Source organism: Lithobates pipiens, unplaced genomic scaffold (genome assembly GCF_037356315.1).
Source record: "Lithobates pipiens isolate NorthernLeopardFrog02 unplaced genomic scaffold, aLitPip1_a1.2 Scaffold_13, whole genome shotgun sequence".
NCBI lineage: Eukaryota > Metazoa > Chordata > Amphibia > Anura > Ranidae > Lithobates > Lithobates pipiens.
The window spans coordinates 504846576-504868510 of NW_027507718.1; the positions used below are offsets into that span (position 1 = coordinate 504846576).

The 21935-nt window shown below is 47.0% G+C and overlaps 1 protein-coding gene across 1 annotated transcript in view; it reads left to right on the top strand.

The window, feature by feature from the left end:
- Positions 1–21935, top strand: part of GFRA4 (GDNF family receptor alpha 4) — a 667916-nt gene that overhangs the window by 600610 nt on the left and 45371 nt on the right. Inside the window, exon 5 of the mRNA XM_077478032.1 lies at positions 16736–17081. Coding sequence (XP_077334158.1) covers positions 16736–17081 — 346 coding nt within the window. The remainder of the gene's footprint in view (positions 1–16735; positions 17082–21935) is intronic.

A 21935-nucleotide genomic window follows, 5' to 3' on the forward strand; every position in this document is an offset into this window, starting at 1 on the left:
ACACATGATCGGAGTAGGTCCGTCCGGCCCAGTTGGTCGGGAAATATTTCCAACATGTTGGAAAATTGGGTCGGACGGAGATTCGGATGGAATCAGTCCAATGCATACCACACACAGTCGGATTATCTGACGACACGGTCCGATAAGACTCATTCCGACAGATTCTCCGACCGTGTGTACAAGGGCTAAGACTGGTATGCCATTAAAGTTGATGTGCATGTAAAGGCAGGTGTCCCAATACTTTTGGTAATATCGCGTAAAGGGGTTAAGTGTTAAACTTCAAATACACACCTCCACCTTTTTTTGATTAGTGACAACCATTTCCAGTGTCCTCTTTCCCTAACCTCTGCCATTTCCCAGCATTATGTTTATCGCAGCAATACAGGTGCACTTTACATAGGTAAGCCAAACCAAAATTTTACTCACCTCAGCTGTTCCAGCAATGCGATTTGCCAGGTGGAGACCAGATGCTGGTCCTTCTTATGGATGACACAAAGGGAAAATAAAAAAGATGTTTATTTCCCAGGAAATCTGATATATTTCTAAAGCAAAACAGATTGTGTGAGCCTGGAATACCCTGTCAGAGTCCTCCGCATCCCGGAATATAATTCTAAGAACGGCATAATATTATCTGTTCTCCGCCACCTACAGAAAGTATCATCGTAACAGCGATTGTCTCTGAATTGTGGGGGGAAATCCGTGAACGCTCACAGTGGAGAGTCAATGTGTGATTATTAATAAGCAGACATGTCTAACCATAAATGTAAGAGCTTTGTAGGCATTTATCTCAGAAATGGTGAATTTTAAAGCGGTATTAAAAATGTAATACATTGAAGCTTACCAATTATATATATATATATATATATATATATATATATATATATATATATATATATATATATATTAGGGATAAAGGTTTTGCATAAATAAATAAAAGCTGATCATTTTAATAACCTCTGTCAGTTGTAAGTGGTTTGTCTCATTCCTGTAAACTGATACATTCTGCTTGAGAGCTTGTGCTTTTTAAAACAACATATGTGCTAGCAGGATCACCAGATGAAAATAGAAGGAAGAAAGCCTAAAAAAGGAAAACAAATGCAGCCATCACCTCTAAGCCCTTGTACACACAGTCGGACATTCCGACAACCAAATCCGTCGGTGATAGCAAAGGCACAGGGCTGAGATTATTCTGCTCCTGTGCCACTGCCACGTGAATGACTCATACAGGGAGAGATGTAAACATAAACAATGTGTAGGTAGTTCAGGAGGAGAACGGCTGAAGGATAAGGTCCTTCTGCCCCTACTATGCTGCCTAGTGAATGACTCAGAAGGAGAATGATAGAGGGGTAAAGTCATTCTATGAAAATGCCAGTGCCACCACTGCTGCCTAGTAAATGACCCATTCAAGGAGAGATGTAAACATAAACAATTTGTAGATAGCAGTGGTGGTGCAGGAGGAGAATGGCTAAAGAATGAGGTCCTTTTGCCCCTATAATGCTGCCTACTGAATGATTAATTCAGGGTTACATAGTTACATAGTTAGTAAAATTGAATAAAGACACCAATCCATCCAGAGCATGGGCATCCGCAGCAGGGGGCAAGGGGGGTCAAGTGCCCCCCCCTGGAATCCCCAAGGTGTTGCCACTGCCGCCGCCGCCGCCATGCTGCACTATTTTTTTTTCTGAGTCCGCTCTCTCCTGTGTATCACAGCGCTGGATGGCTGTGTTCGGCGGCCGCTCTGTAACACAGTCCCGCCCCCCCAGACCATCTCGTGTGATAGTAGAGAGAATCAACGCTCCGCCTATCACATGAGCCGGTCTGGGGGGGGCGGGACTGTGTTACAGAGCGGCCGCCGAACACAGCCATCCAGCGCTGTGATACACAGGAGTAGATGCCCATGATCCGTGCTACAGTGCCTGGATAGGAGGATCGAGGGGGGAGGGGTGCTGCAGTGCTCTCCTCCACCACCGCACTCTCCTGCCCCCCCCTGCTCTTCTCTTCCACCACCGCACTCTCCTGACCCCCGTGCTCTCCTCCACCACCACACTCTCCTGACCCCCCCCCCGTGCTCTCCTCCACCACCACACTCTCCTGACCCCCCCCCCAGTGCTCTCCTCCACCACCGCACTCTCCTGACCCCCCCCCCCCCAGTGCTCTCCTCCACCACCGCACTCTCCTGCCCCCCCCAGTGCTCTCCTCCACCACCGCACTCTCCTGCCCCCCCGTGCTCTCTTCCACCACCGCACTCTCCTGCCCCCCCCCGTGCTCTCTTCCACCACTGCGCTCTCCTGCCCCCCCAGTGCTCTCCTCCACCACCACACTCTCCTGCCCCCCCCAGTGCTCTCCTCCACCACCGCACTCTCCTGCCCCCCCGTGCTCTCTTCCACCACCGCAATCTCCTGCCCCCCCGTGCTATCTTCCACCACTGCACTCTCCTGCCCCCCCCCCAGTGCTCTCCTCCACCACCGCACTCTCCTGCCCCCCCCAGTGCTCTCCTCCAGCACCGCACTCTCCTGCCCCCCCAGTGCTCTCCTCCACCACCGCACTCTCCTGCCCCCCCATGCTCTCTTCCACCACCGCACTCTCCTGCCCCCCCCCCAGTGCTCTCTTCCACCACTGCACTCTCCTGCCCCCCCCAGTGCTCTCCTCCACCACCGCACTCTCCTGACCCCCCCAGTGCTCTCTTCCACCACTGCACTCTCCTGCCCCCCCAGTGCTCTCCTCCACCACTGCACTCTCCTGCCCCCCCCAGTGCTCTCCTCCACCACCGCACTCTCCTGCCCCCCCAGTGCTCTCCTCCACCACCGCACTCTCCTGCCCCCCCCCAGTGCTCTCCTCCACCACCGCACTCTCCTGCCCCCCCCCCCCAGTGCTCCTCTCCTCCACCACCGCACTCTCCTGCCCCCCCGTGCTCTCCTCCACCACCGCACTCTCCTGCCCCCCGTGCTCTCCTCCACCACCACACTCTCCTGCCCCCCCCCGTGCTCTCTTCCACCACCGCACTCTCCTGCCCCCCCCAGTGCTCTCCTCCACCACCGCACTCTCCTGCCCCCCCCCGTGCTCTCTTCCACCACCGCACTCTCCTGCCCCCCCCAGTGCTCTCTTCCACCACTGCACTCTCCTGCCCCCCCCCAGTGCTCTCCTCCACCACCGCACTCTCCTGACCCCCCCCAGTGCTCTCTTCCACCACTGCACTCTCCTGCCCCCCCCAGTGCTCTCCTCCACCACCGCACTCTCCTGCCCCCCCCCCAGTGCTCTCTTCCACCACTGCACTCTCCTGCCCCCCCCAGTGCTCTCCTCCACCACCACACTCTCCTGCCCCCCCCAGTGCTCTCCTCCACCACCGCACTCTCCTGCCCCCCCCCAGTGCTCTTCTCTTCCACCACCGCACACTCCTGCCCCCCCAGTGCTCTCCTCCACCACTGCACTCTCCTGCCCCCCCATGCTCTCCTCCAACACCATGCTCTCCTCCAACACCGCACTCTCCTGCCCCCCCCCGTGCTCTTCTCTTCCACCACCGCACTCTCCTGCCCCCCCAATGCTCTCATCCACCACCGCACTCTCCTGCCCCCCATGCTCTCTTCCACCACTGTGCTCTCCACCACACTCTCCTGCCCCCCCCCCCAGTGGTCTCCTCTACCACCACACTCTCCTGCCACCCCCTCCAGTGCTCTCCTCCACCACCACACTCTCCTGCCACCCCCTCCAGTGCTCTCCTCCACCACCACACTCTCCTGCCACCCCCTCCAGTGCTTTTCTCCACCGCCACACTCTCCTGCCCCCCCAGTGGTCTCCATCACCACCACACTCTCCTGCCACCCCCTCCAGTGCTCTCCTCCACCACCACACTCTCCTGCCCCCCCCCCCCACAGTGCTCTCCTCCACCACCACCACCACACTCTCCTGCCCCCCCCCCCAGTTTTCTCCTCCCCTGTTCTTGCTGCTCTCCAGCTCTCCCCATCCTTCTCTAGCCACCATCCCAGTGCTTTCCCCCCCAGTGCTCTCCGCCCCTGTTCCCCCCAGTGCTCCCCCCCCCGTGCCCTCCACTCCCCCCAGTGCTCTCCCCCAGTGCTCTCCTCTCTCCCCCTGTTCTTTCCCCTCCAGTGCTCTCCCCTCAGTGCTCTCCCCTCCCCCCAATGCTCCCCCCCAGTTCTTCCCCCCCCCCCAGTGCTCTTCAGCTCTCCCCATCACTCTCTAGCCCCCACCCCAGTGCTCTCCAGCCCTCCTTACTACCCACCCCTGTTCTATCTGCCCCCCTGGTGCTCTCCAGCCCCCCCCCCCCAGTGCTCTCTACCCTCCGTGCTCTCCACCCCTGTTCTTTTTGGCTCCCCCTTAGCACCCTCCACTCCCCACCCCTGTACTCTCCTCTCCCCCTGCATTTTGCGCCCACCCATGTGCTCTCCACCCCCCATAGTGCTCTCCAGTCCCCCGTGCTTTCCACCCCTGTTCTTTCTGGCCCCCACTGGTGCTCTCAAGCTCCCCCCCATTGCTCTCCACTCACCCCTGCTCTTTGTGCCCCCCCCAGTGCTCTTCACCACCCCACACTCTTAGCCCCCCCAGTGCTCTCAGCCTACCGTGCTCTCTACCCCTGTTCTTGTTGGCCCCCCCAGTGCTCTCAAGTTCCCCCCAAGTGCTCTCCGCTCCCCACCCCTGTGATCTCCACTCCCCCTCACTCTTTGCCCCCACCCATGTGTTCTCCAACCCCGCTAGTACTCTTTGCCCCCCCTTCTCTCCAACTCCCACTCAGTGCTCTCCACTTCCCCAGGACCAGAGGGCAGGCTGACTGGGGCCAGAAAATGAGGACGGCTGAAGGTGCAGGTGGCCAGGGACCACTCCATCTCACAGCAGACAAATCCTCTGGAAGGAGCACCGTCCCCATCCAAAACGAGAACAGACCCTGCCTGCTGCTGGCCGTCATGGATATCCTGCTGGCATGCAAGGTACTGTACCGAGCATAAACAACACACCTTCCCACAGACAGGGACTGCAGACTGGGACATGGGGCACAGGAGGGGCTGCAATGATGTGCACAGTGAGACTGCATTCACGGCACAGTAAAGCTGCATTTGATGGACACAGTGAGGCTGAATTTGATGGACACAGTGAGGCTGCATTTGAAGGGCACAGTGAGGCTGCATTTGAAGGGCACAGTGAGGCTGCATTTGGTGGGCACAGTGAGGCTGCATTTGATGGGCACAGTGAGGCTGCATTTGGTTGGCACAGTGAGGCTGCATTGGTGGGCACAGTGAGGCTGAATTTGATGGGCACTGGTGAGGCTGCATTGAGCTCTTGCATCAAGTCTGCAGTCTCTGTCCATCTCCTGTAGCATGTCTGAAGTCTCTGAGGGAGTCTGGAGAGTAGTCAAAAGTGGGAGCACCGCCGTGATGGGGGTCATGGGAGAAGTCAGACTTGTGTGGACTGTGGATAGGAGACTATAGGATAAAACCTCCAAGCTGGAGCCGACTGACTGAGCCCTGCACAGTGCACCTGAGAGGAGGTCAGTGAAAGCACCGCCAGGCCAGTCGGGGGTCACCGATGTAAGGGGGGAGTGAATACGATAATGTAAGGGGCACTGACATAAAGGGTTTCCTCCTTATATTAGTAACCCACCCCCCTTACCTTAGAGTATTCTTTCTGAAGAAGGTGGTTCCCCCCCACGTTCTGAGTTTCTGGGGTCCCCCTTGATGATTGATCACTTACCACTATTAACTGGAATTTGAATATATATATATATATATATATATATATATAATATATATAAAGCCCTATGTGATTTCATATCTATATCTAATACTCTCTTCATCAAAGGTGCTTTAATATGTATGGTTTTTCCCTTTCATGAACCAGAAAATAATGACGTTATGCTGTTGGGCTGGTATAATAATGCTGTGAGGCTGGTATGAAATTTTTTCCAGGGCTGGTTTTTGAAAGCATGGGAGTCCGCAAGGTTACTCAGGTGGCTGCGTACCATGCCCATATAGACTAGAGAATGTACATCTTTTTACATTGCAATACATCTGTTGTTGCCATATTTTTATCTTGATGAAAACAGTCTATACAGTGACAGTATGAGATCAAAATATGGCCACAACAGTTGTATTGCAATGTAAAAAGATGTACATTCTCTAGGCTATATGGGCATGGAACACAGTCAGAGTAACTTCCAATACAAAGTGAAGATGAATTATCTGTTATATAACACATGTATTACCAGTGTAAAGATTTTCATGAGATTGTTGAAAAGGGGCGGAGCATGAGTGGCCTTGAAATGATGCCCCCCCTTGGAAAAAGTTCTGCGGACGCCCATGATTCAGAGTGTCTACAATTGTCCCTATCCCTGTACATTGCACACTCACATCAGTCCCTATCCTCAAGGAGCCCACAATCCAAGGTCCCCATTCATATACTGGGCCAATTTTTTTGGACAGAAGCCAATTAACCTACCTGCATGTCTTTGTAGTGTGGGAGCAAACCAGAGTACCCGGAGGAAACCCACGTAGGCACAGGGAGAACATGCAAACTCCAGGCAGGTAGTGTTGTGTTGTGTTTGGGATTTGAACCAGTGACCCTTTTTACTGCTAGGTGAGAGTGCTACCCGCTACACCACTGTGCCAGCAGCGGAATGGGACATCCCCCCCCCCCCCCCATCTGCTGCCTTCCCCAGCTCTCTTGAGCTCTCCCATCCCACCAGGAGACCCCAGCAATCAGCCAGCATGTCCACACTGGCTGACCAGACAGACGAGCAAAACTGGGAAGCGATGATGTGATATAACTTCCGGTTTACTCAGAAACTGCACCTTTAAAAAAAAAAAAAAAAAAAAAAAGCATTCAAAAACACAGCTCTTGGTGTTTTGAATGCTTTTATGTGCAGAGGATGAATTTGGGGTTTTATTGACCTCTGATTCCTCCATAAAGAATACCTGCCACATGCCTATTGCTGTCACAAGGATGTTTACATTCCTTGTGACAGCAATAGAAGTGATACAAATTTTTAAAATAAAGCAACAGTGTAGAAATAGAAAAAAATTAACAAAGTAACCCTGTCCTCCTGTGCTTGTGCGCAAAGGCCAATGCGTGCTTTGGTCCCGCACACACGCAAACAGCCATCGTCCCACACATGTGAGGTATCTTTGCAACTATCCGATCATGGCAAGTAATTCGAGCACCAGACCCCCTCTGTAAATTAAAAGTGTTAAACCTTAAAGGTTTTTAAAGCATAGCCTATGGATAGTAAAATTTTCGTTGTTTGTCGCCGTTGCACGGGCGTGCGCTATTTTATAGCGTGACATGTTTGGTATTTATTTACTCGGCGTAACTTTTATATTTTACAAAAAAATTTGCTATGTATTGTTTTTTTTTTTGCATTAACATGCAAAAAAGTTTATTTTTCCCCAAAAGATGTGTTTGAAAAACCACTGCGCAAATACCGTGTGACATAAAAAAAATGCATAACCCACCAATTCTCTAGGGCTTCTGCTTTAAAAAATATATATATAATGTTTGGGCGTTCTAAGTAATTTTCTAGCAAAAAATTCTGACTGATGCATGTGAACAAAAAATGCCAGAAAAGAGAGTCCACGGAGCTGGCAGCTGCAGGCGGAGGGACGGCATGACATGTGCTGGGACTGCACAGTCACCGTTTTTAGTAATAACAGTGGTCGCTTTAAGATAGACCAGTTAGGCGGGGCTTGGGGGTGGAGCCTAACATCGCCGGGAAGCAGAGCGGAAGTCAGCAGTCGGTGAGCGGAGGAGGAAGAGATTCCCACCCACTCTCCCTTGCTGTAGTGGGGTTTTTTCAGGTCAAGGTTACTGGGGTGGGCAGTTATTTGGGGTCAGTAGAAGAGGTTAAGTGGCTCAGGTAGGAAATATGTTGTACCCATCCATGGGATGGGGGTGGTTGGATGGTACTTCCTGGTTACAAGGGGTTAACCTGGAAGGGTTAAAAAGGGGTAGGTCACTGCGCTGGTTTGGGTATAGCCTCCGAGACAGGGGATTCCGTCTGGAGGTCAAGAGGTAAAAGGTTACGGATGTAGTGCACAGTGACCGGTATGTTTTGGTATACTAATTACCCATGACCCATTACAAATGTTGGAATGTTTTTTACAGTTATTAAAGTTATTTCCGGAAAGTTTATATTTATATATTTTGTTAATAAATTAAGGCCGGATGGCCATTTACTCCAAATTTAGTCTGGTCGTCTGTTAATGGGGGGGCCGGTTTTGGAGAGGGTTAGGTATGCTTTAAGGTTGCATCACGCTGGGCTTGAGTCACTACAGATGTCAAGGCCCCGGACTGGAAGTAGTTCAGCACAAAACTGGATCTGGGAATCATAAAATATGTTTATTCCAAAAAATAAATGTATCTGAATTTAAATAAATCAAACACGGTAGACTAGTGTGAATGCAGCCTAAAAGAGATTGTACAATCACATTGTAATATGTGTATTTAGCCCCCTCAGAATAAGATTCATATTCTCATCATAGCAGCCTACTACAGAGCGGAGAGACAGATTGTAGAGAAAGCTATTTTTCTCATTATAAACCCGCTATTTTCCTGGATCATATTCGGCTGTGTAAAACAGACCCTTTGATCATGATTAATGGCGCAGTCATGGCGGCCTTTCCTATGTAAAGCTAATATTGTGGTCAATGAGATGGATCATACCATGTTTCTCAATCAAGAGCTAACGGAAGACTGAAGAGGTCCTAGCGGATCAGTGATCGCTGCAGCTTCATAGCATTACAGACATCTGGATTCCACATGAGGAGATGTGTCTGAAATCAGCCTTCATCTGACTCCGTATCTAACCAGTCAGCCTGGATAGAAGAGAGAGGGAAAGGCAGGCTCAGTACACAGTGCAAAGAATAATGACAGTGCTGTTATCTTGCCTCATTCCTAGGGAATGCTAGGAGTCTATCCATCTACCTGTTTGCAATTCATCTGTTTTCTCAGGACAGTCCCTGTTTTGAGGACTTGGCGTGTCCTTGGCCATGAGGCAGTGAATTATAAATATCACAGGTGCCTTGGCTACCCCAAAATGGTGCTGCTGGCCTATGTAGGCAATTGCGCATGTGTGGCACATATATGCTGCCTTTCCTTTTACATCTCCGAGCTATGGAGTCCATCAGATCCATATCGGAGAGGCCGAGGCACCTGCACAGTATAATGTTTACTCTGCAGTGTCTCGCAGCCCTGGGACATGCCAGGGATGAGGAGCATGGAGAAAGATTCCCACTCCACTGGTGGATAATATGATTCCGAAAATACCACTGCTAGTGTTACTCCTGACTTCTGCTCTCCATGTAATACTTACTCCTGACCTCTGCATTCAGTGGATCGCTTACCTCTGACCTCTGCACACGGTGCATCACTTACCTCTGCACTCGGTGGATCACTTACCTCTGACCTCTGCACTCGGTGGATCACTTACCTCTGACCTCTGCACTCGTGGATCACTTACCTCTGACATCTACATTCAGTGCGTTACTGTCAGGAGCGTGTAAACCCTCCTGTTCTTTGGCAGCTGCTGGTCTTATTCCAGCATCCTAGTTTTGGTTGTGATATATTCTCTCTGCCTGTCCACCTGCAAGGTGATGGATGTGCTCTGGGTGGAGACCAAACCTGATTTAAGCCAGCCAAGCTTGCAGTCTCCTGCATGGGATCGCATGTGTAATAAGTGCAAGCTCTCTGTCTGTCTGTCCTGCTCTGCTGTTTGGATTCCCCTAGTTGTGACCTCATGTCAGATATCGATTACTCTCTGACATCTGTCTGTTTTTTTTATTCTTTTCTCTGCCTGCCATTTGACTATGGATTGGATCCTGACTATTCTGAACCTTGCCCAACTTGTACCTGGACTGTCATTGAACCACTTTGCTTTTCTGCCAAACGCAAGTACCTGTTTGCTTTGCTCAGTTTGCGTCTGCCCCGACATGGTGGCCAGGCACTATAGCATTGTGCATAAGACCTGGGGGCAACTGAGTACCAGTAGGCCTGCTTACATTATGGGAAAGGGGGCCGGTATAGGTTAAGAACACAGAAGCTAGCTATACTGTTTGACCACCTGCGTTATACTCCTTAGCTCTCCGCTCTGTGTGTCCTTAACATGGTCAGTCGAGTGTGTCCCTGGATTTAATTTTGAAACTCTGGTAACTTTAATCTATCTATCTATCTATCTATCTATCTATCTATCTATCTATCTATCTATCTATCTATCTATCTATCCTAGAGCAAAAAAAAGAATGATGCTCAATGTGCAGAGATAAGCCTACTACCAGCCTGATTAGTTATTATGGATTACTGCAGTTTATTCACTTCTTAATCACCTTGTTATCTATCTATCTATCTATCTATCTATCTATCTATCTATCTATCTATCTATCTATCTATCTATCTATCTATATTTTTTTTCTCTCATCTGTCTAGTGAAAACATGTATCTATTAATCCATCTACTATTCTATCTAGTGGATAACCAGTGTGAACCTTTCGCCTGATGTACTGTGGCCCCATATCTCAAACTCTTCCATAAATGTTCCCCGGTGCCCCTTTTACCTGTGGGCTCTATTCATTTGTAGCCATGGTAAAGAGACTCCTTGGTACTGAGGGTTAAACAATGGGAGCATGGTGATAGTCTCTCAGTATGTCAGCTGAAATGTAATGACATTATCCTCATAGGAAGGCACAGACTCAGCAATATAATTTGGAGGCAAACTTTAGAGCAGATTAAGGAATAGTGAAGCAATAACATCAAGCATCTGGTCACTGTCCTAAGGGTGCACGCTGGGTTAATAATGCACAGCATTACTGCGGGCTTTCTATACACTTTCCACTGTGCACAGCACACAGAACGTTCCATTGTTCTTCCTCTGGGATGGTTCTCGGAGCTACCTGATCCAATGGAGGCCTTGCCTCCAGACAGATATGTAGATAAATAATTACACATAGAGCATTGGCTGCACAAGACATTCGGCCTGATGGGGCAAGAAGATAACTAGCCTTGGCTGTGATGCTGTGTTGCATTGGGTAAACACTCAAATTGTACACATTAAAAATCTATTTTCCCAGTCATGGGCCTCCAGTAGGGTTTCCACCTCATCCCTTTTAAACAGAATACATTAAGTACACAGGTTCTGTGGCTGATTAAGGTGGTAATTTAATTAATTTAATTAATTTAGTGTCTTATCTCCATTAAATTAACCCCAAAACCTGTGTTATTAATATGCGTTTGGTTTTATAGGGATGAGGTGGCAACCTTAGCCTCCAGTGACCCCAATCACGCGGCTGGTATCCCATTAACAAAGTAAGATGGCACCCCGGATTTTCTCCCTCTGCTCTGGGTTACCCAGATCCAATGTCTAGATCCGCAGGAAAAAGCATGGCCTGCTTGAAGCTCAGTTCATCTTGTCTCACATGATGCTGCAGGACCATTTTAACCTCTTTTCCAGTCTTTGCCTTCCTCTGCAGTGGCACGGATTTGGTCTGCACATGTAATGGACCCATGACGTCTTGCCCTCACAGTATATCCTCAGTAGGGTATCCACCTCATCCCTTTAGAACTGAACACATATTAATTACAGAGATTCTGTGGCTGATTAAAGTGGTCATTAAATTCATTGAATGCCTTACCTGCATTAAATTAACCCCAGAACCTGTGTAGTTAATATGTGTTCAGTTTTAAAGGGATGAGGTGGCAACCCTAGTTCTAGTCTTCTGGGTTGAGTGATTCTGGGCGTCATTTATCCCCATAAGACTGAGAACGTCTTGTGATAGAGAAGAGATAATTCATGGGACAGCTCCAGATTACAGGTTGGGATTGCAGCCCACGCTGCCTGGGGGACCGTATATAATAATGCACAATAGGCATATATTATATAATAATACAAAAATACACAAAATCTGAATGCACTCGGAAATGAGATTGCACGGGTAGTCAGGATTCAGGAAACTTTAAATTTTTACTCAGGGATGTCAACAACACAATGTATACTTGGCTATGTGCCACCATGGCCTACGTTGGCAGTACAGACATTTCAACTTAAAGTGGTATTAAATCCAAAAACAAAAATGTATTATATTTCAGCTTACCAATTCTAAGGCCGCGTACACACGCGCGGACTGTTCGCCCAACTTTGTCCGCTGAACAGTGTTTGGGCGGACAGTCCGCTCGTGTGTGGGCTTTCAGCGGACAGTTTCAGCGGACAGTTTGACGAACAAGGTTTTTCGGAAATTCCGTAAAACTGTCCGCTGAAACCTTGTTTGAGCGAACAGTCCGCCCGTGTGTAGGCTTGTTCGTCAAACTAAGTTCCGCGCATGCTCAGAAAGGATTTACACGCCGAAAGTTATAATGCAGTGTATAGGACGTCGTATTTTTCGTCCCGTCGTACGTGCCGTTCACGTCATCGCGCACGGTTTCAGCAAACTGTTCGTTCGTCGTGTGTGGCCATGTCCGTCCATGCTAATTTTGAGCGGACTGTTTGCCAAAACTGTTTGACGGACAAAGTTGGGCGAACAGTCCCCGCGTGTGTACGCGGCCTTAGCCCTTGTACACACGGTCGGACATTCCGACAACCAAATCCATCGGATTTTGTCTGACGAATTTTGTCCGAAACTGGTGTTACATACACACGGTCGGACAAAGTTGTCGGAAAATCCGATCGTTCAGAACGTGATGACGTTATTTCGTTACGACGGGACTACGTTCAGGCTAGTAGCCAATAGCTTTGGTCTAGGAATTTGATCTGAGCATGCGTGGCACTTTTTCCGATCAGAATTCTCTACAAGCGATCGGACAAAGTCCAATCGGATCATGTTGTCGGAAAATTTTACAGCCCAGCTCTAAAACTTTGTCGGTCTGATAGTCCAACAGAAACAGTCCGATGGAGCCCACACACGGTCGGATTATCCGACAACACTGTCCGATCGGACATTTTCCATCAGAATGCCCGACCGTGTGTACAAGGGCTTAGACATGATCTTTATCTTGACTGGTGATCTAAGTCTTTTATTTTTTAACTTCCTTTAACAGACTAAGCTCTCCAGCAAAATTGGAAGTTACAGGGTTAGGACAAACCATGGTCAGATGGCTACAATGGTCAGATTTTATCCATTTATGTAAAACCTTTATCCCAAACAGGGAACAAATGGTGCCGTAGCTGCTTAAAAAGAGTTGGCTGGTGCTCTGCTTTAATTTCTTATCCAAATCCATCTAAATTTGCTAGCACATCTAACACTACCCCCCACCCCCACCCCCAGATTGACAATGCTGCTGCCCAAAAGTGTCTGCATTTCTCCTTCATGCAGAGAGGAGACATCCTGGGACAGGAAGCTTGTAACTGGCTGGATCACCAAGGAAAAATAGCATGTAAAAAAACAAAACAAATGTAGCCACCATATCTAAGGACTAGTAAGCTGCAATATATTATACTTTTTTGGTTTAATACCACTTTAATGCCGCGTACACACGAGCGGACTGTATGGCATACTTAGTTCGTCATACGATCCGACGGACAGTCCGTCGTACTTTCCACTGAACGGACTTGACCACACACGGATGCACAAACAGTCCGTCGAAAGCTTGCGCGATGACGTGTACAGCACGTACGACGGGACTAGAAATAGGAAGTCCAAGACACAGCAAAGCACCCTTCCGCCGTGTAAATCCTTTCTGGGCATGCGCCATTCTTAGTCCGTCCAACTAGCATACTGACGACCGTACTGTCCGCTGAAACCAAAGTACGACGGACAGAATTTCAAAAAAACCGAAATACTTAGTACGCCGGACTGCACGCTGAAAAAGTCAGCTGAAGCCCACACACGAGCGGATTGTCCGTTGAAATGTGTTTTGACGGACTAAGTACGCCATACAGTCCACTCGTGTGTACGCGGCATAAGTCTTCATCACATAAAATCCACCTACCAGTCTCACTAAGAAATATCTATCCTTTCTATTCCTCTTTTCCTGTCTAAAAGGACTTTATGCACATTTCTGTCCAGTCTATACATTATAAGGAGCAAACACTACTCCCAGCGTTAGATATAATTCTGCTGGAGTTAAGCATAAGTTTTCCGAGCTGTTCTTGGACAAGGCCTGGCAGATGAATAATGACATTTCATTTTGTTCATGTGGAATATCATCGTCTGCTGGAAGAGACAGAGCAGCTCTGACAGGAAGGGAGCCCAATAAATCCAAAGAAGTCGGAGTCCAGAACGATTCTGGCACGTGGCCTCCAGAGAGATCGGCAAACCACCCAACGAGCCGGAGAAGCAAACATCGGTATGAGATCAACCTTAACATACAAAGTCAGCCAAGATCCTTGTAGCACTTGTCTATGTAACACCTGCCTTCAATTATGCTGCCCGGGCCCCAGAGGATGTTGGGAGCCTCATGTGCAACACTGTTACGCAAGAGGCGGGAGATTTATGCACTGCGAACACTGCCTTTCAGGCAACACATGGAAGAGCAGGTACTAAGAAACTCTCTGGATGATGGATGAAGATATTAAGTGACCAGCTGTCCCCGCTTCTTGGGGCTTGCTCAAGGAAAGGATTCGCAGGAGACATAAATGATTAGATTTCATGTGAAAATCAGAATTGTTCCATGCTACAGCTAGACTTCCCAACATGCTGAGACTGTGGCTCTTTAATGACTTTAACATGCAACATTACACATCGGAATTGTGCCTGTGTGGGCTCTAACATTATAACGTCTAATGCTCCAGAAAAGCAAAGACAACCAAACTATCTAAAGTTATCTCAATGTGCAGTATGTATCTGTCGGTCTATCTATCTAGATTATCTTATTATATTTCTGTTTATTGAATCTATTTCTGTATCGCTATCTCCCTATTTTTCTATACACAGTATCTATCTATCTATCTATCTATCTATCTATCTATCTATCTATCTATCTATCTATCTATCTATCTATTTATCGCACCCTCCATACTGCTTAGAGCAGTCTTTCTCAACAAGGGTTTTGGGAAACCCTCCAAACATTCCTCTGAGATTTTGGTCCATATTGACATGATAGTATCACGCAGTTGCTTCAGATTTGCCGGTAGCACATCCATGATGTGAATCTCCTGATCTACCACAGCCTAAAGGTAACTGAAAACCGAAGAATGCTGGCACCAAACAGTCCGTGACTCTATGGCTAAGCTGCTAATGGACTGAAACATGTAATGCCGCGTACACACGGTCGGAGAATCCGTCGGAATGCGTCTTATCGGACCGTGACGTCAGATAATCCGACTGTGTGTGGTATGCATCGGACTGATTCCATCCGAATCTCCGTCGGACCCAATTTTCCAACATGTTGGAAATATTTCCCGACCAACTGGGCAGGTCGGACGTAATCCGATCATGTGTAGAGAATTTTGATCGGACCAAGTGCCACGCATGCTCAGATCAAATTCCTACATCAAAGCTATTGGCTACTAGCCGGAATCTAGTCCCATCGTAACGAAATTACGTCATCACGTTCTGAAAGATCGGATTTTTCAACAACTTAGTCCGACCGTGTGTATGCAACAGTGACGGACAAAATCCGACGGATTTGGTTGTGGAAATCTCCGACCGTGTGTACAGGGGCTTAGAGGACCTGTATTGGATAACATCATTAAGCATAATTTTGGACTTTTGGAAGTTTAGCAGCTCTACCTTTGCTTTTTGTCTCATAGCTGGTCCTTAGTTTTGTAGTTTTGTCATCCAGTAAAACCATAATTATGCTATCCATTATTTCCTTGTTTGTTTATGTTTGCTGTACATGGATTACACAGGGTCCTTCTTTACCACCGTGGCTCAAATACATACATTTTCTTTCTGTCTGCATTTTTACCACTCTCAACTTTCACAACCATAGGTAGCAACAGAGAAGACAATATCTCAGACTAGTCTGAATTGGTTGCTAGTCTCACAATCCCTGCTGCTCCATATTTGGCGTGTGATATACTTATGTTAACTAACTGGTTTGTAGTATCTCTATAAATCCAACTTTTTGAGAGCGTTCACTTCCTGTCCTCATGATACATCAGGAAGTGAAAGAAAATCATGTCTAGGACAGTTGTCAACAGGTAAAAGTACTGTATCTCCTTTTAAATACTTCAAAATTTCTGTTTTGCCGAAAAATCGAAACTTTTGATTTTTTTTACAATTTAAGTAACGGTTACGAAGGTCACCAGGACAAATGGAGAGAATAAATCTCCCTAGGGGTGACCCAAACAGTAGTAAAAACCTGATGGAGGATTCAATCTCCTCATCACTCTATCCAAAACTAAAAAAAGTTAAAATGAAACTTTTTCCTTTGCTTAAGTTAGACTGGAGAAGGTACTTAATGGGTGCGGGTTTACCTTTGCTATCTGTCCAAGAGACAGAAAAATGAGTGAGAGGAAATTTCCTTAGAATGAGGGAATATCCAACTTTTAAAAAAGTTGTTGCTGGAAGAGTTGTCCCTGGTAGAAAATTTTTGGTGGTAGCTGTAAAATTTTGAACCCCCCCCCTTACTTTCTATCTTATTTTTCTACAAATACAAATTACTACTGCATAATGTTTTTTTATAAAGATGTACCATTGTTTTTTTTTTTATATATATATATATATTGAGATTTTCACAAGAAAAAAAAAAGAAAGAAAAACAGAAGGTAGAGCAACCTACATATACTAAATTGTATCTAATACCACTGCTTTAATGTGTTTCTGTTCAAATCCACATCAGCTTATAAGTGTCACATCTTTTCTAGGTTCTGAGAATGAGGTCACACAAGTGAACCGTTGCCTTGATGCCGCCAAAGCCTGTAATGTAGATGCCACATGCCAGAAACTACGGACGGAGTATGTCGGATTGTGTATACGCACCACCACACGGAATGATGCTTGCAATCGCTCTAAGTGCCACAAGGCCTTGAGGAAGTTCTTTGACCGGGTTCCTGCAGAGTACACCAATGAACTGCTCTTCTGTCCATGCGAAGACACAGCTTGTGCCGAACGTAGAAGACAAACCATTGTCCCAGCATGTTCCTATGAGTCAAAAGAGAAGCCAAATTGCCTGACCCCGCTGGATGCCTGCAAGGGTGATTACATCTGCAGGTACTTGTCTTTTAGTTTAAGTTATATTGTCTGTTTTCCTTATCAGCTGCTCTGACGTTGAGACCTCACTGGTACCACAGATGTTTTCATTGTATAGCTGGAACTAAAAAAGAAGTACTTGAAGCGCAGAAAGTTTACTTTCCAGATGTTGAAGATGGAACCTTGAGAGTCTTGAGACAGCTACTTACAAATAATATATTTAACGTAGGGCTGTTACTGATTAAAAATTTTGTGTTCGATTAATCGATTTTTTAAATCGATTAATCGACTAATTTCGATTAATTATAACGCACATACAGATCCAACTACTTTTAGCTGATCTCCTTGCATTGCAACTCTGCATAAGTCAGTGGTAAATGTGGTATACACCATATACAATCACCCAACACTAGTTAGTTTCCAAAATCCATGACTTAACGTCACAGTTCACACAAATACGTTTTAAATTCAAACTGTAGCACTGACGTAAGTCATTTTTTTTTCCCACAGTAGCGTGACAATCCCCCCACCTCCGGTCTAACTAATCCCTCTCACCTTATGGCATGGACTCCTGTGCAAACAGGTGGTCATGCTTGCGGGTATAAAAAGGGATAACACGGACCATAAACTTCTCTCACAATCTCAGGTCATGGGTAGAAAGAAAAGATCTAAGATCTCCCCGCTTAAGTATAAGATTTAATTTTTGTGTTCAAACACAGCATGCAAAGCCGACAATCGTGTTAGTTCTGTAGGGCAGCAGCGGGTTGCGTCATGCGTAGCTCCTCCCCCGTACATGTTACGTTCAATCAGAAACTTCAACGTCACCAGACTCCTCCCCCCTTCCCTTTGTTAGCAGACGGAGGCACTTGGGGAAGGGGGGAGGAGTCCAGTGACGTCATCGTATCTCCGGCGGAACTCCCTGAAGACCCGGGAAGTCGGTGGAGAATTTTGATCGATCTAAAAAAATTTGAGCGATCAAAAAAATTAACGATTAATCGAGGAATTAATCTTTCATTTTCACAGCCCTAATTTAAAGAAGAATTTGAGATATGGATATTTTTACACAGTAGCGTTGGTCCAGCTTGGACCAAAGTGACTATGCATATACCATATCTGTAGGATGCTTCTATAAGCTGGAAACCACTCTAGTAGACGCTACTCCAGTGATCTCCTCTAGCTTTCCAGTCCTGTGCTGAGCGACTGCCCTGCTGCATTGAGAACACTGAAAGGCGCCATTCAGAGAATGCTTTGCATTTTTTCAGTGTTTGCAAAGCATTCTCTGATTGGTGGGGAATGTGAAATCACTGCCCAGCCTCTCCACCTTGTCGAATCAGAGAATGCAAAGGTGCTCATTGAAAAATGCAAAGTGATCTCTGAATGGTGCTCATGCAGAGTGAGAGACTTCTTATATTCACAATGTCACAGGACAGCCACTCGACCAGGGTTGCCAACCTTCCGCAGCATTTTTTACTGACAAAACATGGAAAATTTACTGGCAGAGCACATTTTTTACTGCCAACCTGAGAAATGGCAGAACTCCTATTGAAAACTAACACAGTGAATATTTGAACAGTATAAACATGATATGGAAACACTGACAATACCTATAACAAAGCAATTTGCTTGACTTACACTTAAAAAGTCAACACAGCATGAAATTATCAGCCCCTTATATTTACTGACAGTTGTAAAAAAAAATCAAAGATTTTTACAAACTGTCAGAAAATGTACTGGTGGTTGGCAACCCTGTACTTGACACTGGACTCAGAAGCTAGTAGAGATCACAGTAAATTAGAAGTTAGTACTTATAATGTATCTGACTGGGGTGGGACTAGCCCTTGACTCATTTGGGAGAATCAAGTTCTTCAGGAGAAAGAATGACATATATGATCTAAATTAAAAGAGAAACCTTTTTTTTTTTTTAAATGGCTGCTAGATATAAACTATTCAGCTTATAAACGACTCGTGTGAAAGGGGCCTACTCCTCCATGCACGTGGGGGTACCTCATCAATGCCGGGACCAGGCGGAGACTGCCGTCATGTGAACAGCCAAACATTAAGGCAGTTCCCCAACATAAAGATAAGCCCTGTGTGCCGTAAATAACATACAGCGTTTCTGTGAAAAGTGTCTTATCCCATGTCACTACACACTGTAACTTGGCAGATGTTGCATTAGGAGGGATGTGCTAAGCCTGTGCCCGTAACAGAATGGTGTCCCGCTATGCACTTATTAAAGGAGAAGTCCAGCCTGAGCTTGTTTGTCTGGACTTCTCTTATGGGTCACAGAAGTGCAATTCGTTTTGCACTCCCGTGACCTATTTTCAGCAGAGAGTGGTCTGAAGTCTCCTCTCTGCTGACGTCACACAGATCAGTTCAGGCACTGTGTCATCCTGACTCTGGAAGTCTGGATCCACCAGGTGCCTGGATTGATATCTGTCTCAGCCTCTCAGCGAGCCCCTGAGATGCTGAGATGGCCGTTCCCTGCCCCTTCACAGGTCAGCACTCAAATGAACATGGAAGAGCAGAGTAGGAGAGCTGCTGACTGACAGGTAGCAGCTCTCTGCTCAGGGAGCTGAGAGAACCAAGCCATCAGTGGTGCTCGATGGCTCGGTTTTCAGCGCAGAGACAGCGGGGGACAGATGCAGCATTGGTCTGATGCTGCATTAACCTAGGTAAGTATGAATATAGGGGAAAAAAAATTCCCATACTTCTCTTTTAATTCCTACACTTCCCGTACCTCATGACCAGGCCATAGATCCCCATAACGTGGGTTGGGATACGGTTGCTATCACATATCAACTGCTAGGGAGGGAGCCAGAACAACGATCCCCTCACTAGTGGAGGGCTTGCCAGCTATACCAGGTACCATGCCTCACGACTGGTTGCTCTGTTTGTAGCTTATATACCATTGCTTGGTAATCTTTAGCAACAGCTGTACTTTTTGGTTTCCTTGCTTCGTAAGCCTTTTTGTTGCAGAGCTTCATATCCCATAGAGTTTTACAGACCCTGACTCAGATACGAGACTTAGAGACTTAAGCCCCGTACACACGAGCAGACTTTTCAACATCCAAAGTCTGACGGAATGATTCCGGCAGACTATTCGATCGTGTGTGGGCTGCAACGGACTTTTGATTCGCAAAAGTCTGACAGACTTTAGAAATGGAACATGCTTCAAATTTTTCCGCCAGAACTCTGCCGGACCCAGTTCCTACCGAAAAATTCGCTCGTGTGTATGCTATTCCGACGGACTAAAACCAACGCTAGGGCAGCTATTGGCTACTGGCTATGAACTTCCTTATTCGAGTACAGTCGTACGTCATCACGTTGCAATCCGTCTGAGTTTGGTGTGATTGTGTGTGGCCAAGTCCGCTCATTCGGAAAGTCCGTCAGAACTCTGTCAGAACTCCGGCAGAACTCCTTCGAAAGTCTGTCAGACATAAGTCTGGTCGTGTGTACGCGGCATAAGATATGCCAAAACCTACATGCACCCCTTGAATGACTTCAGACCAGGCTTGAAACAGGTAACATAACTTTACAGAGAAGGTTATAGCATGACATTTCAATATGAACAACTTTATTTTCCCTAAATTAACTACTGTAGTGTGGCTGCCTAGACATACCTATATGAGGTGAGAGTCCATCATAATGGTATATTCCATGGCTTGGATGCCTCCAAAAGTCCTGGTGCCTTCGGCCCAGCAGTACCTCCAACCGCAATCGGTAACAGACCCTACCAATGGGCTCAAAAGGACTCGAACCAGGTTTTAGAATCTCAGCCTTCCCAATTTTTTATAGCGCCACTGGGTTGGCAGGACCAAAAAGTCCAGGAACTGAGCTGCTCTGTGTCTTCCCCCACAGGATCCCAGATATTCCCCACCATCATCTTGCTTCTAACATTTCCTGTAAAGGAAAGAAGGAGCGCATCTAAAAGAGATGATTGAGAGTACTACTCTGTGGAAAGTATCACTGTGTGTACCTTGCTTGGGGAACAGAAAGGTTCACATTAAACCTCCAAGCTATCCTGCTAAACAACTCGAAAAAATGAACAGCAGCTCCCAACACCTGATGGGCCAAAAAGTCCCAGCTCGTAACAGCAATCTAAATGGGATTTGTAGTTCCATAACGGCTTGAGCGCCATAGAATCCCAAATGGCTTTCGAAGAGGAACATTGCATCCTTTTAATTATAAATTAGTGCTTGACATTTAATACTCCCGTGGGAGTCTGGAAAGGTCCTTGAGCTTTGTTGTAATAAACGTTGACAGAGACGCACTCCTATTCTGCTAATGGCAGCAGCCGTGAGTGATTGTGTGACAACTGCTACAGGCACCAAGTCAATATCCATTGTGGAGGATGTCATAGATCTTTTGACAGTTGTGTAGAGGAGAATGAAGAGTTCTGACTGCGAAGTGTGGCTAATTCTTCTATCAGAACACAACAATGAAACACTGTACAGAGCCGGGCAAGTGAAAACAGTATGAAATCATGTTCTGGCATGAAAGCCATTTAAAGTGTACCTGCCCTTGGCTCATGTAAGGCAAAGCAACAGGTCCACTTTAATGCCTGCCCCTCTGGCATTTCTTGTTCAGCTTTTTAATGAAATATGTACCGTAGGTATTGCCTTTCTCTTGTATTGGGTGGAAAAGGGCTGTCTCCGACCCTTCCATGCTGCTAATTTAGTTAGGCATGTAGACAGAGTCGTAGCTTGTGGGCCCGATGCAAAAGTTGACCTGGGCCCCCTACCCCCTCAACTACTTCCAATGTGTGTGCAGATACATCCACCACACGCCAAGATACTCAAAATGGCTTAAGAGCTTTGAGTTCCCAGAGTTCTGCTTTACATCAGAAAACAGGGATCACCGCTGGAGAATCAGAGT